Raw genomic sequence first — 13256 nt, 5'->3', positions numbered from 1 at the left:
GCTGTCTCGGATTTTAAATGACATTGTATTGATTTGCGTCTTATCTTAGATGTCTTGTATTCTTGCTTTTCTTTGTCCTTTTTGTCAAGGGCTGTTTTAAAAGGTGCAGTAAAACTATAACATATAATATGTAAAGTTATTCATATTATTATTAATATTCAAATTCGAAAAAAGACTAGATTAACATGCCATTAAAAACCCACCCTGTGTAAAAAGCATCTTGTTGTGAAGTGGACTAAATGTGAGAGACAATAAAATCTGCATGTTGAAGACAAGGTCATGAGCTCACTACTTCAGTTTGATCTGAATCAAATCCCAGTCAAATCTATTTTCTCTCATGAACGTGATCTCACATAATTATTTTTTTTTTTATTTTTTTGCCTCAGTTTTACGAGACAGCCATGTTTTTCCATCCAGATGTTCAGCCAATGAGAGGCGTCTCTGTGTCCAGCGGAGGAGGGAGGCGGAGGGGAGGACTGCTGCAGGATGCTTATTACTATGTCTGTCAGAGCCCGGTGGCGATTCATATAAATACCATATAAAACAACCCACTTCCATGAGAGATCCACGAGGGGGATGAGCACCATGTCGGCTGCAGCTGTCGCGGTGTGGCTGTCCGCGGGTACGTATCGATTCTTGGGGGGAAATCACGGGCTTTTTTCGTTCCCTCGTTAGCTCTGGGTTTTTCCTGATGCTAGTTAGCTAGCCCGTTAGCCCGCAGTTAGCTCATTTTTTCCGAGGAGGAGGAGGAGACATGGAAAACAAGGCTAACCACTGACAGCAGCACCGTTATTATGGTGGAGTGTGTGTTAGCATTCAAGCTAAACGCGGTGCTCTCTCTGCTGTGTATTACATCTATGGAGAAGAACAGAATGCTAATGGTTAATGTTGCCTTGCTAGTCGTTCATTTTAGCTTTAATGTCCTTTTGGGGAAAAAGCATATTTCCCCTGGAGCAGGCCTTTGTTTACATATATAGACACATAGATATATACTATAAAGGGCTTATTAGTAGATTAGCAGCTCACTTTGTGCTTAGTTACACGTGGGGAATAGATTTACACAATAATAACACACAATATCAGAGTTATATTATTATATTAATTGTTATAGCAGCTTATACACTTATACACAGCATTTTTTGTGGACAAAACCTATTTTAAATCACAACTTTATTAGTTATCTAATAATAATAAAGCAGTTTATCACAGGGCCCCTGAAATTAATCATATGACCATGAAGAGTTTGGTTATTACATGTCCTTGAATCCACAGTTTTACAGACTATAAATCCTGTTTTTTTTTCCAGCACCAAGATAATGGTGGTTTCGTCACCCTGTGCCACTGCACTTTACTTCATAACATTTCTATACAAACCACTACAGTGAAAGGTGTATATAATTTACATACTTTAAATCTTTTTTATTCTCTTGCCTACGTCATTCATTCAATTTCCCCAGTGTGAGGATCAATACATTTTCATCTTATCTCATCTTTAAGTGTAAACGTACCATTCAGGCCTCTCAGGACGCCTGTAACAGGTTTCTTATGCCACCCACAAAACAAAACATGGAGAAGCAGCGTTTCCATTCCATACAATTTTTTTTTTATTGAGGATTAAAACATTTATGATTTCCATTGCCTATTATGTCATACCTATCTATTTTTTATTTTTCTCAGATTTTAAGGTTTTATTTCATTTTTGTCAGTTTCTACTTTCTATTTCACTCCTCTTAAAGTTTGTGCTGGTAGGATTTAAGTCAGCTCTGTTATCAGACAGCACCGGTTTTAGCTAGCTGTGATAAACAAGCTGACACACTCATGTATAGTTCAGAATGCCTATGACAGACACACTTGTTCCACTCATGCTTTTGATTTATTGATCCAATAGTTTACTTTGCATGTGCCAATGACACGGAACACGACACGTTACTTGAGAGAAATGCCAGCATGGAGCGATCCATGGGCTTGAAGCAGAGAACAGCCTTGTACAGAGACGGTGAGTGGGTGTGTGCAGTGGTGCGCTTCATTTGTTGACCCGCTGTCCCCTCCCGCCTGTCATAACACAGTGACACGCTCAACTGGTTCCCCATTAATACTGGCATTATTGTTTTCAATAGTCGGCGGCCTCACAGACTTGGCCCACTTATGTTTGTTGTAATAGCAGTTTGCTGAAATCTGGGCTAAACCTTGCGCTTGCTAGATTTTGAAATTATCCTAAATCATTAACTATGAAACAAAAGTCTGTTTAACATAAGTTACTGACACTTTACAGCAGCGATTCAACATTGTGGTGACACATAACCTCTCTTCAATTGACAAATGTGTGATTTTATTACCTTTATAGAAGATTTAACCGGCTGCTTCGTGTCCAGCTCTTTTCCTTAGTCATCGACTTCTGCTTGTTGTGACACCAACTACTTTCACTTCCAGGTCTGTGCTCACAAGAGCGAGGCTCAGACCCATCAACTGGCAGCAAACCAAAGCTTTGGCCCAAACAAGAGCAATCCTTGTTGTCTGTGTTTCCCCACCAAACACCAAAGAAGCACATGCATTCCTCCTGACCCTGACAACATGCATATATGAGACTGGTTAAACAGATCTAAAGAACAACCCTCCCCGACTGACTCTGCCTCAACTAGCTACAGGCCTCAGTTACCTAGAGCCATTAAAGGGACAAGGGTGGTTTATTCTCTCCACGATGCCAAAGGTGTTTTTTCTAAAACATCACTCCTGAGACCTCAGTCCAAGGTCGGCGCAGGAAAGCAATAAATCTAGTTAGCAATTTCAGCCCCACTTCAAGCTCTGTTAGTCAAATAGCGTGATATTTATGGATGTTTGTGTTGGTTTCAGAAATTAAATCTCTTACAACAGCTATTTAATAGATAATACTTATACTCTTATACGTTTGTGAGCACAGTTATTACGCAACAGTCTCATACTGTGTTCAGCACAATGCACCTCTGACTCAGCTTTTGCCCTACAGCTGGAGCCGACAGATGAATTTACAGCGGATAGTTTTGTATTAACCTTTAATTGGTGATGTATTATGCACACTAAGAGTGCTGCAGGTCATCATCTCGAGAAGGCCTGGCAGGGCATCAGCTCGCCACATATAAGCAGATCTGATGCTATTAGCAGAGCCTCAACGTAGCTTAGTCAGTGATCTGTACTCTTGCTGGCTGCTCTGGGGGGGGGGGGGGGGGGGGGGGGGGGGGGGGGGGGGGGGGGGGGGGGGGGGGGGGGCGGGGGGGCACAGTCTAGTAGTAACCTGCAAGCTAGGCTGGCTAACAGAAGAGGGCCAGAAGTGTGTGTCAGGCCTAATTGTTTGCTGTCATCAAAGCGTTAATGTTGATAGGCTAAAACACATCTCAAATCCCACAGGTCATTTCTTATTCCGCAGCCTATTAGGCAAGACCAGGCCATCTGGGCTCGCTTGTATGTCCTGCCTGTCTCCTCCGAGGACGTGTCACAAATGTTTACACCGCATCCAGTCGGCCTCTGAGAAGAAAAGAATAGCCGGTGCTCGACCTTGAACTGGGACTGTGGGAGTGCATGGTGAAGAATTGATGAGGCCCAACGGGTCGCTTAATAGAAGCTGAGAGTCTGCATTCAGAGCGGAATTCACGGATCGACTGGAGTCATCACAGAGGGCGCCAAGCGGGGTGCAGAAAGTGAATGAGGTTTTATTCTCGATCTCTGAATAACCTAGATCCTAATGTCACGGGTGGCGTCAAGAAAAGCTATCATGTGGATTAGTCAGGTGGAACCTTCTCAATCTGCCGTTGGAGAGAGATGCAGTGGATCTCGGATTTCTATGAGTATTTAGTGGCCGTTAAATGCTATTGATTGTATCTAGCTGTGAGCCGGCCCTTGGGGACATGGGACATATGGCTTGTCCAGCGTCTCTCTTCTTAGTGGCCACAGATGTGGCTCAGTTTATCACACATATGGGACAGTTTTTAACTTCCAACAGCTCCTCAGTGTCACTTAGACTGCAGTTAGGCAATTTGGCATTGTAGATTTGGACTCACTTATTAATCTGGAGCTTACTGTGTCACCTAATCTTAACCTCCTTTGTGCACTCTGCTAATAGATCACATGCTGACTTCCTCTTTTCATGGTCCTGGATTAAAATGTAAATCCTGCTCTATTACTCTCTTCAGCAGAGATTCTCCTTAGAAATCAGCTTCTGTTCAAAGAGAGGGCTTACAGTGCAGATGCAGGGATCTGATTATAATAATGTAGAAATGTTTGGTTGAGGATGAATCGGGAGATAAATAAATGTCTAAATAAGGAAAGGGGAATGCACATAGAGGCTTAAAGCTTTCCTCTGGCTCCTCAATTCGCCTGGAGTTGTGTTTCTGCGGGAGAGAACAGTTCAAATTGTGTTTGTCTCCCTCCCTCCTTCCTCCTCTTCTTCCTTGTACACAGTCTCCCATGGTTAATAAAAATGGAGTGCCCACCCACTGAGGTAGAGAGAGGGAAAAAGGGTCAAAAAACAGTGAACAGAGAGAAATGCTGCGCAAAAATGCTCCAAGGCTGAAAAACGACAAGTGAGCAAAAAAGGGTGAATTAGCAAAAGAGAGAGATGCAGAAAAAAAAGAGGGAGAGCCCCTCTTCTACAGTATATCCACTTTTGTCAAGGGGCTGCCGATTTCCAAGCGACTCCCTTCGCAAATGAAGATTAAGTGTTTGTGTTTCAAACGGAGTGGAGCTTTGCAAGAGAGCATAATGTAGACAAAGTGAGATGAGGGCGTGAAAACAACTCAGCACAGGCTAAATGACGCTCATTACTGCTGTTCTAACTCACAGCATGTCAGCCACACACCAATGAGATTCATTGTTTTAACAGCTTGTAATCCTGTGGACAAGATTTGAGTGTTTCCACTCGCTAATAATATGAGTGTTTGCCTTCTTTGCCTGACCGTGACTGGACTGTGTATGAAAACTCTTTTATTTACCTCAAGAATTCAAAAGTAGACGGATCAATCATCGTGATTCTCAAAGTGTGAAGTAGTTCAGCGAGTACCTGCGACCCAAACCTTTTCACCTCTAGTACTACCGTCTGTTCTTTTATAGTTAGTGCTGATTGCCGGCCATTAATGACAAATAACACACAGTAGAAATTGTTCTTCTCTCAGAAGCTAATTCTCTCTGTTTATTTGAATTCTGTATTTCAGTGGTCACCATCTTGTCGAGGGCTCACGCAGACCGTAACGTCTACCCATCCGCAGGAGTCCTGTTCGTCCATGTTCTGGAAAGAGAGTACTTTAAAGGAGAGTTCCCTCCCTATCCCAAATCAGGTACAACCTCATTACAGCCCCAGTTTGACTTTGTCGTAGTAATTGATACAAATTTCTGTCTAACTATTTGATTAGCTAAATGTCATTGAGACATTTTACTCTTATAATTACCATGGTACATTGTGAGTCATATTTCACCAGTAGAAAATGCAGAGCTGCCCATGCCAGAAATTCCACAATCCAGCTAATGGGTCTAAATGTAAGTTACTGAATTGGTTGTGACCCAGAATGGAACATCTGGGTGCCCCCCAAAATACTGCCCCTGCTGTGACTCAGGAGGCAAGGCAGGCCCCCTAATGATAAGGACGATGGTTCAATCCCCAGCTCCTCGATATCAAAGTGCCCTTGGACAAGATAGTAAACCCCAAATGATGTTCTATCGGTGTGTGAGTGTTAGAATATATATGTGTTAATGTGAACTTTAGGGGTCATTATGACTTTATAAATGGAGTCTGTTTCCCTGCAGGCGATGCCATCAATGACCCGATCACTTTCAACACCAACTTGATGGGTTACCCAGACAGGCCTGGCTGGCTGCGTTACATTCAGAGGACGCCGCACAGCGACGGAGTGCTCTACGGATCGCCCACTGCAAACAATGTTGGCAGGCCCACTGTCATAGAGGTGGGTGGCTGCTGGACCGCTTTCAAAGGGCAGTGAATTGTGCTTCTGCTGATTACGTCAAGACAGGATAAGGAATGCTAAGTGCTCAGGATGCTTTCTGTGCTAAAATGTTTGAAGAAAATGAAGGCAGGGTGTGAAATGATCAGTGAGCGAAACGGAAGACAGTGTTGTGCTTTCTCTGTCTGCCTATAAGCTACTGTAAAAATTATTTTCACAAAAGGCTTAACGTTCCCAGAGGTGCACGTGTGCCTCTATACGGTGTCTCAGCTGGGTACAGGGCCCGCGTCCTGCATCAAGCTCAGACTTGTCCAGGGGGCTGCTGCCATATAAGCTGCACTGATCTGGGCTTAAACTTTCATCCTTGTGTGTTGCAGATTACCGCCTATAACCGACGCACTTTCGAGACAGCACGGCACAACTTGGTCATAAACATCATGGGTACAGAAGGTAAGAGGCGCCAGTAGGAGAGCTTAGAGCAAACAGAGATCAGACTGTGCAACTTCACTGATTAAATCCTGGGCGCACGTTCAGCCCTCGAAGTAATGAACTTCACTGAAGAGAAAATGTTGTCTTTAATTACTTCTGTCAACAAGCAGTAATCAAAAAAGAGCTATAATGTAGCATGTGTTCATTTATCTATTGATACATTTGTCTATTTGTCGATTAACCAATGGGTTCTTGAGATTTGCCACAGTATAACTGTGTTCGTATTTTTGTTTAGATCTGAAAACTTGTTGAGCTTAAACGTCAATTCTTGACCTTGTAAACAGAATTAAACAAGAGGGTCTCACCATATTTAGGCGCATTTAGTTGCTGCACTAGAAGTTTTTATCATGTGACATGATCTACATAAGCAGATGGTGTTTAGACATTTGAACATCTGCAATTACAAATAAGAAAACTGCATTCGGGTGATATTTTGTCAACAGTCAAATATATTTATTATTCCTCTAAAATAAAACATCTCCATTAATTAATATACTGACCTTTTGTGAAGTATCACCTCAGGTCAGCCATCATAAATCAGTCTATGTTGTGGCTTCTGTCAATAACAACGTCCTGTGTTGAAGCGTAATGGTTTTTTAGTATTTATTTGGACACAGCCGCTCCTGTTCATCTTTGCGACCTCACCTCACATCTGTGCATCTCTGTGTTTTGCGCGTTGGCTTGTCGACCAGTCACGGTACACGCAGCACAATATGAACTGAGTCGGATGAATGCACAGCAGATGTTTGTGGCACTAATGTGACATCACTTTCCCTGTGCTGTGATGTCACGTGCCATCTGGCCCCTGAAGTAGGCCAAGTCACACCAGCCGACACACCAGCGTCTGCTAGACAGGCCGGTGAAGTCAGCGTCAACTAAGCAGCAGTAATGAAGAAATAATGATGTCTTCGTCAGCAGAACATCGCAGCATCAGCGCACGTTTTTCAGGTTTATGGACACACTACAAAAATTAAAAGGTTAAGAAAACTTAGAATTTCAGGGCAAATCACGGCACTGCATTTTAAAATGTTTGGGCCAATTCAATAGCAAAATTTTGTTCTGGTCATTTTATCTTTCATAATTATACAATATGTTACATTTTACCTCTGAGACATCACGTCTCCCTTGAAGAGAGATGAGCGGAGGTCTAGCATGTGGACACAAACCACCACAGAAATTATCAGTAGACCCCAGTCTCTGATAATTCCTCTGTAGACCCTGTTTTTAACTTGTCTGGCCTCCATAAACTAAGTATTGAGTGAAGTTTACAAAGCCATTAAATATTCTTAGCTCACATAATTGAACAATCATAACGAGCCGAGTGATTTCACGTTCTGGTCTTTACAGTGCGGTAATCCTCTAATCTATCATCTTAGCTTCTTCCCTCCCACCTCATTTGCTTCTCAATGTTTTCAGCCCTTAATCTAAGTTCCTCCTCTTCATCTCCACAGAGTTCCCTCTGCCCTACCAGGCCGAGTTTTACATCAAAAACATGAATGTGGAGGAAATGCTGGCCAGTGAGGTGCTGGGGGACTTCCTCGGAGCTGTGAAGAACATATGGCAGCCCGAGCGCCTCAATGCCATCAACATCACCTCGGCACTGGACCGTGGCGGCCGCGTGCCTCTGCCCATCAATAACCTCAAAGAAGGGTGAGGTTGAACTGGACTTGATTTCAAGTAGTTGTAGATAGATGGTTTTTTAAATGTTTTTTATTTTCCAATATAAGTTTTGGATCTACTTGCCTCCACATTTGCTCATATAAAAATAAAAATAAAAAAATGTCTGGGATTTAATGCAAAAATCATGAGGCCTAACTCACATTAAGATTCCCCTCATCAATGACCTCTTCACCTCCCTCAATCAAACAATTTGCCAACATTTCCAGCCCACTCACACCACTCTTGACATTTTATTTAATTGGCGCCTTGGGGACGCTCAGATCGCTTTGAGTTAGATGAACACACGAGGCTGTCAGCCCTGATAGACACTGTCAGTTGGTTCAGTTCAGAGGGGAATAGCCCACATGAACTGCCATAAGTTATGCATCAAAGATTCATGCTGACGATTTGGAAGATGAAAGCGTCGAGGAGAACACTCGGTGGAGAGGAAACGCTCCGACGATCACTATCCTCGGCACAAACATGTAGATGAATGCTCCGGCTTCTCTTCTCTCCTCTCCCCAGAGTGTACGTGATGGTTGGAGCTGATGTTCCCTTCTCGTCGTGCCTGCGGGAGGTGGAGAGCCCACACAACCAGCTGCGCTGCAGTCAGGAGATGGAGCCGGTCATCAGCTGCGACAAGAAGTTCAGAGCTCAGTTTCAAATCGACTGGTGTAAGATTTCTCTGGTGAGGATTCTCTCGCACCAACACGGTTTAAAAACTCTGTTTTTTTAAGTAACATTAAATGTAGCGTTGGTAAGTTGTTTCTGAAACACTTTTTTAGCTTAATTGATAAAATCATCTTCATGTTCTGATAGCAGTGAATAAGTAAAGTCATCTCTAAAGAAATGTCTGTGGCCCTCGCAGCCGATCTTTTCATTCGGATCAAATGAGTTCCAGGATTACCAATTCCAGCTTTAATGATAAATATAATAAATTGTACTTGGGTTAATCACATCACTTGCTTGCTCATACTTATTTCTCCAGGTTGACATCCACAAAGTAGTCCCGGTATACATAACCCGTCCTGATCCAGGCACAGGGATCCTGCCTGAATTTGGGGAGTACAACCCCCCCTCTGAGTCTTTGAAGAACCGGGACTACTTCTACGACTTCCTCATCACGCTGGCCGTTCCCTTTGCCGTGGCTGTAGTCCTCTTCTTCATCCTCGGCTACACTATGTGCTGCCGGCGTGAAGGGGTGTAAGTGTGCTTGGTCTTACATTTCTATGCAACTACTGCACCAGACACCCAGACAAACATGTGAGGAGAGCAGTGGCAGTGACATGAAAGACAGTGAGACAGAAAGGTTAGTGCAGGGCAGTTAGTAAAAAACAATCTGGATTGGAACTGCAGCTTGTCATCACCATCCAGTTGTGCCCTCCACAATTATTAAGTTGCCCATACATTTCTGTCATTGGTTTTTGTTAATGTTGTCATGCACATCTTGATGTTTGGAAGCGAAAGGCATGACATCGATGCTCATCCATCCGTTAAAAATCCTTTCATCATTCTCCATCATCTACAGGCTGGGAGAGACGTGCCCCCTCATTGCCTCAATGTTCCACGCCCCATCAGCATTTCCACACAGTCTTTACTCATCATACCATTCACGTGTGTGTAGCTGTCTCTTTAACTATTAATATTAGTATTTAATTCATCCATTTTGTTTTGTTTCTAGGGAAAAAAGAAACATGCAAACACCAGAGTAAGTGTTTTACCTCTCATGTGTTTCTCTTTATTTTGGCTGTTTCCGCCCCCCCCTCCTCCTCCTCCTCTCTTTTTGGTTTCGCAGTTTTGTTATCTATGTTGTCACTGACTGCTTCCTCATAACCATTCATCAGCTCATCTGTGTGTTGACATCCATTCATCCAGTGGGCTGCTCAAAAATCTAATGAACAGACGACAGGAGTTCTCGCCGTTAGCAGTGATTGCTTTTCAAATGTCCCGAGCCTTGAAGATTGAGAACATAAAGTATCTCGCACCATGAGTCAGACACAGGGATAGGTGACAGCGGGTGATTTCTGTGGAGCATGCATATCTCACCGCGGCAGACACAAATCGCTGGCTCATACAAAATGTCTTAATATCGCTCTGTAGATAAAGCATTGCAAAAGGGACGACACAAATTAACACCAGCGTGCACACGACAACATCACACGCTCACACTGACTCCACTGCCTCTGCCCTCCCCAGCATCCAGCTGGTTCACCACAGCTCCATCCAGAAGTCCACCAAGGAGCTGCGGAGCATGTCTAAGAACCGCGAGATCTCCTGGCCGCTCTCCACTCTGCCCGTCTTCAACCCGGTCAGCGGCGAGGTGGTGCCGCCCCTCCACCCCGACAACTACGAGACCACCAGCATGCCCCTCATGCAGACACAGACGTGAGTACAGGGATTACACATAAACGCGAAAAAACAAATTCACACGCTCATAATGACCACTCGGGCTCATTAGCAGGCCCACAGATGTATGGCTTACAGGCGTCAACAGGGGGAAATATGAGTCGAAACAACAGCCTTATGGTTTAATCTTGTTTTCAGGTCCCTAACTGTTCCATGTTTAGGGCTAAAGCTGCAGCGAGCGAGTCAGGCCTTTAGAAAAATACAACCACAGCTTAAGAGCTTCAAGCCGTCCCATGATTTTTACTAATGGGCTTGATACTGGAAAAATGTTTAAGTACAAAGTGTTTTCACATGATATGAAAGGCTCATGTGTGTTTGCCATAATATCACTGTTTGTGATTCCAGGAACCTGCAGAATCAGATTACGATACCACAGCAGCGGCCATCAGGTTAGTTCTACCTCCAGCCTTTATATAACGGCCTGCCTCACTGTTCCTGTATGTGTGATATGTGGTGAAACTGCTCAATTTAGATGTTTGAGGTGTATGCACAAGTAGGTGTCAGCACAATGTACAGATCATTCACTGTAAAATCTAGAGTAGAGCGCATACAGTACCTCCGCCAAGGCCCAACAGTCGCTTTAAATTCAGTTAAATTACACACACTCAGAGATGACAGTTCCCTAAATATGCCTGATTCTTTTCATCAAGATCTAATTATTTTTTTCATGGGAATTTGGTGAAAATGTAAATTTTTTTTAAATGTTCTCCTGAATCTGAGGTTGGGTTATGCCCCACCCCTCTACAAAATTTCATGGAAATCATTTCTTTAGGTCTTGTAATCCTGACAGACACACGACTATGAAAACATAACCTCCTTGGCGAAGGTACAATAAAAAATCAACACATATTCCCAGACTTCACTCATTTAGACACAGCTTACTGAGAGCTAATCGTTTTTCCCTGGTGTTGGTGTGTTAGCGCCCTCCTGTGTGCATGGTAGTGGCCTGCATGCTCAACTAACCACACTGCTCTCTCTGTTCACTGCTAACGAAGGAGATAGTTATGTCATGTCAACGTTTCGAAGGTTAGAGGTGGGTACCGCTGCTCTGTTTATCACTTAATGTTGCTGATTTGAGAGTTATTTTTATCCATGAGGTTATTTCAGATCTTCTGCTAAACACGTCTAACATCTCATCATATTTTTCATGTGTGGCTTTTTGTGTCTATTCTAGGTAAATGGTATTCCTGAGGAGAGAAAGGTGGCCGAAGCCCTTAATTTGTGACCAGAAAACACCGGTGTCGGAGCTACAGTAGTTTCCATATCTATATATTTGTGTTTTTCTAACACTTGTGCCAATCTGCATGCCTCAGAAGTGTCTTTACAAAGTTTTATCATCCACATGCACTTACACCTTAAAGAGTGAGAGTGTGACAGAGAATATAAAAGCTTAGCTAATGATGAAGATTATAAAATATTTTGGAATATATGTGTAAATGTTGAAACCACGGTGTTTGTATTTTTACTTGCTTTGCACAATGGAGCTCTTAAAGGAAAGAGAGGGAGTTTTACATGTGGTCATGTCATGTGTTATATGTAATGTGTCACATGAGGACAATAAAATATTTCAAAATTGTTTTTACTGGATGTAAAAACCATTAATAAACAGGACAACAGTAACGTCTGAATGACATGGAGGCCAAAAAAGCACATTATATGAAATAATTATTAACAATGTACAACAGAATAAAGGCATTTATAAATAATGTGGATATATTTCACATTTTTTTAAAGACATCACAAAAGAATGTACATGTAACAGGCCCTGCACTGGGGTATAAATAGTTGTTGCTTTTACACGACCAAAGAGATCCATGAAGGCCTGAAAAAAGTTACCAAATATATAGCTGTTCATCGGTTATAGACGGGAGAACAGGTCAGTAAACTTTACACATAAAAAGGAAATTGCAGCATGGAAATGCCAGTCTCATCTATACAAGGACGTGAAACAAATTACAAATTGACTTGGCGCTTGGCTAACTACACAACCTGTACACAATCAGATGGATGGTGGAAGCGGCCTTGAAAGTTGCAGTTTGTGAGACAATTTTTTCTTTATAAAGGGAAGCTACATAAATGTGTAGAAAACGACTTGACACTGGGATCATTAACTACAACACGGTAGATGAAAATATCTAGAGCCCGACGATAAAAACACTTGTCCGATCGTATTAGCAGATATGAGCCCTTCACACACACATCAGTATTGGTTTTTTTTGGCAGTATGTGGCAATTTGAATTTTTTATTTGACAGAATAAACAATGCAGAAAAGTGCATTTATGTATACAATTTAGTTTAGTGTTTTATAATTGATTCTATTTCTGTTTTTTTGTATTTATAGTTACTGTCAGTGCAGAATTGCATTTTTAAAATATATGAAAACAAGGGCTAAAATACAAATATTTTTATATTTGATACTTTTTAAATCGTTGGCAATGTATATTGTTTATTTTAAATATATGTATCAGCCGATGCATCGATATCATAACTTTTTTACCCCAAAATCCGTATCAGTCGGGCTTTATAATACGCAACTCTAAAATCGTATGCAAGACAGTTTGGGTCTTACAATATTCTCTTTTCTTTTCTGCCAAATCATCTGAGCTAAGCATCAGATTCCTCCAGTAAAAATGGGTTTGGGTACATGACGTATCTGCACTGGTACCTTGTTAAACGTTTCCCCCTCAGAGATGAGAAGAAGAACGCAGGCCTTATAATGAAAGGGCCGATCTCCTAAACGTCTGTGAAGATAAATAAGCAGCGACATAGACCATTTG

The 13256-nt window shown here is 42.4% G+C and overlaps 1 protein-coding gene across 7 annotated transcripts; it reads left to right on the top strand.

Annotated features, from left to right (window-relative positions):
• The first annotated feature begins 439 nt into the window (after positions 1 to 439).
• Positions 440 to 12184, top strand: sgce (sarcoglycan, epsilon). Of its 7 annotated transcripts, XM_034600736.1 has the most exons (13): positions 444 to 622; positions 1889 to 1996; positions 5181 to 5303; positions 5770 to 5927; positions 6302 to 6374; positions 7865 to 8063; positions 8598 to 8760; positions 9061 to 9275; positions 9754 to 9780; positions 10269 to 10457; positions 10824 to 10867; positions 11474 to 11511; positions 11653 to 12184. In XM_034600736.1, exons 1-13 carry the CDS (start codon positions 577 to 579, stop codon positions 11701 to 11703), a joined length of 1434 nt encoding a protein of 477 aa, XP_034456627.1. In that variant the 5' UTR covers positions 444 to 576; the 3' UTR covers positions 11704 to 12184. The 7 variants fall into 7 exon arrangements, with proteins under 7 accessions (XP_034456633.1, XP_034456634.1, XP_034456627.1 ...); XM_034600739.1 differs by lacking the exon at positions 1889 to 1996; XM_034600738.1 differs by lacking the exon at positions 11474 to 11511.
• Positions 12185 to 13256: the final 1072 nt, after the last annotated feature.

This window comes from Hippoglossus hippoglossus, chromosome 11 (genome assembly GCF_009819705.1).
Source record: "Hippoglossus hippoglossus isolate fHipHip1 chromosome 11, fHipHip1.pri, whole genome shotgun sequence".
Classification (NCBI taxonomy): Eukaryota; Metazoa; Chordata; class Actinopteri; order Pleuronectiformes; family Pleuronectidae; genus Hippoglossus; species Hippoglossus hippoglossus.
This window is presented reverse-complemented; position numbering and strand designations above follow the sequence as displayed.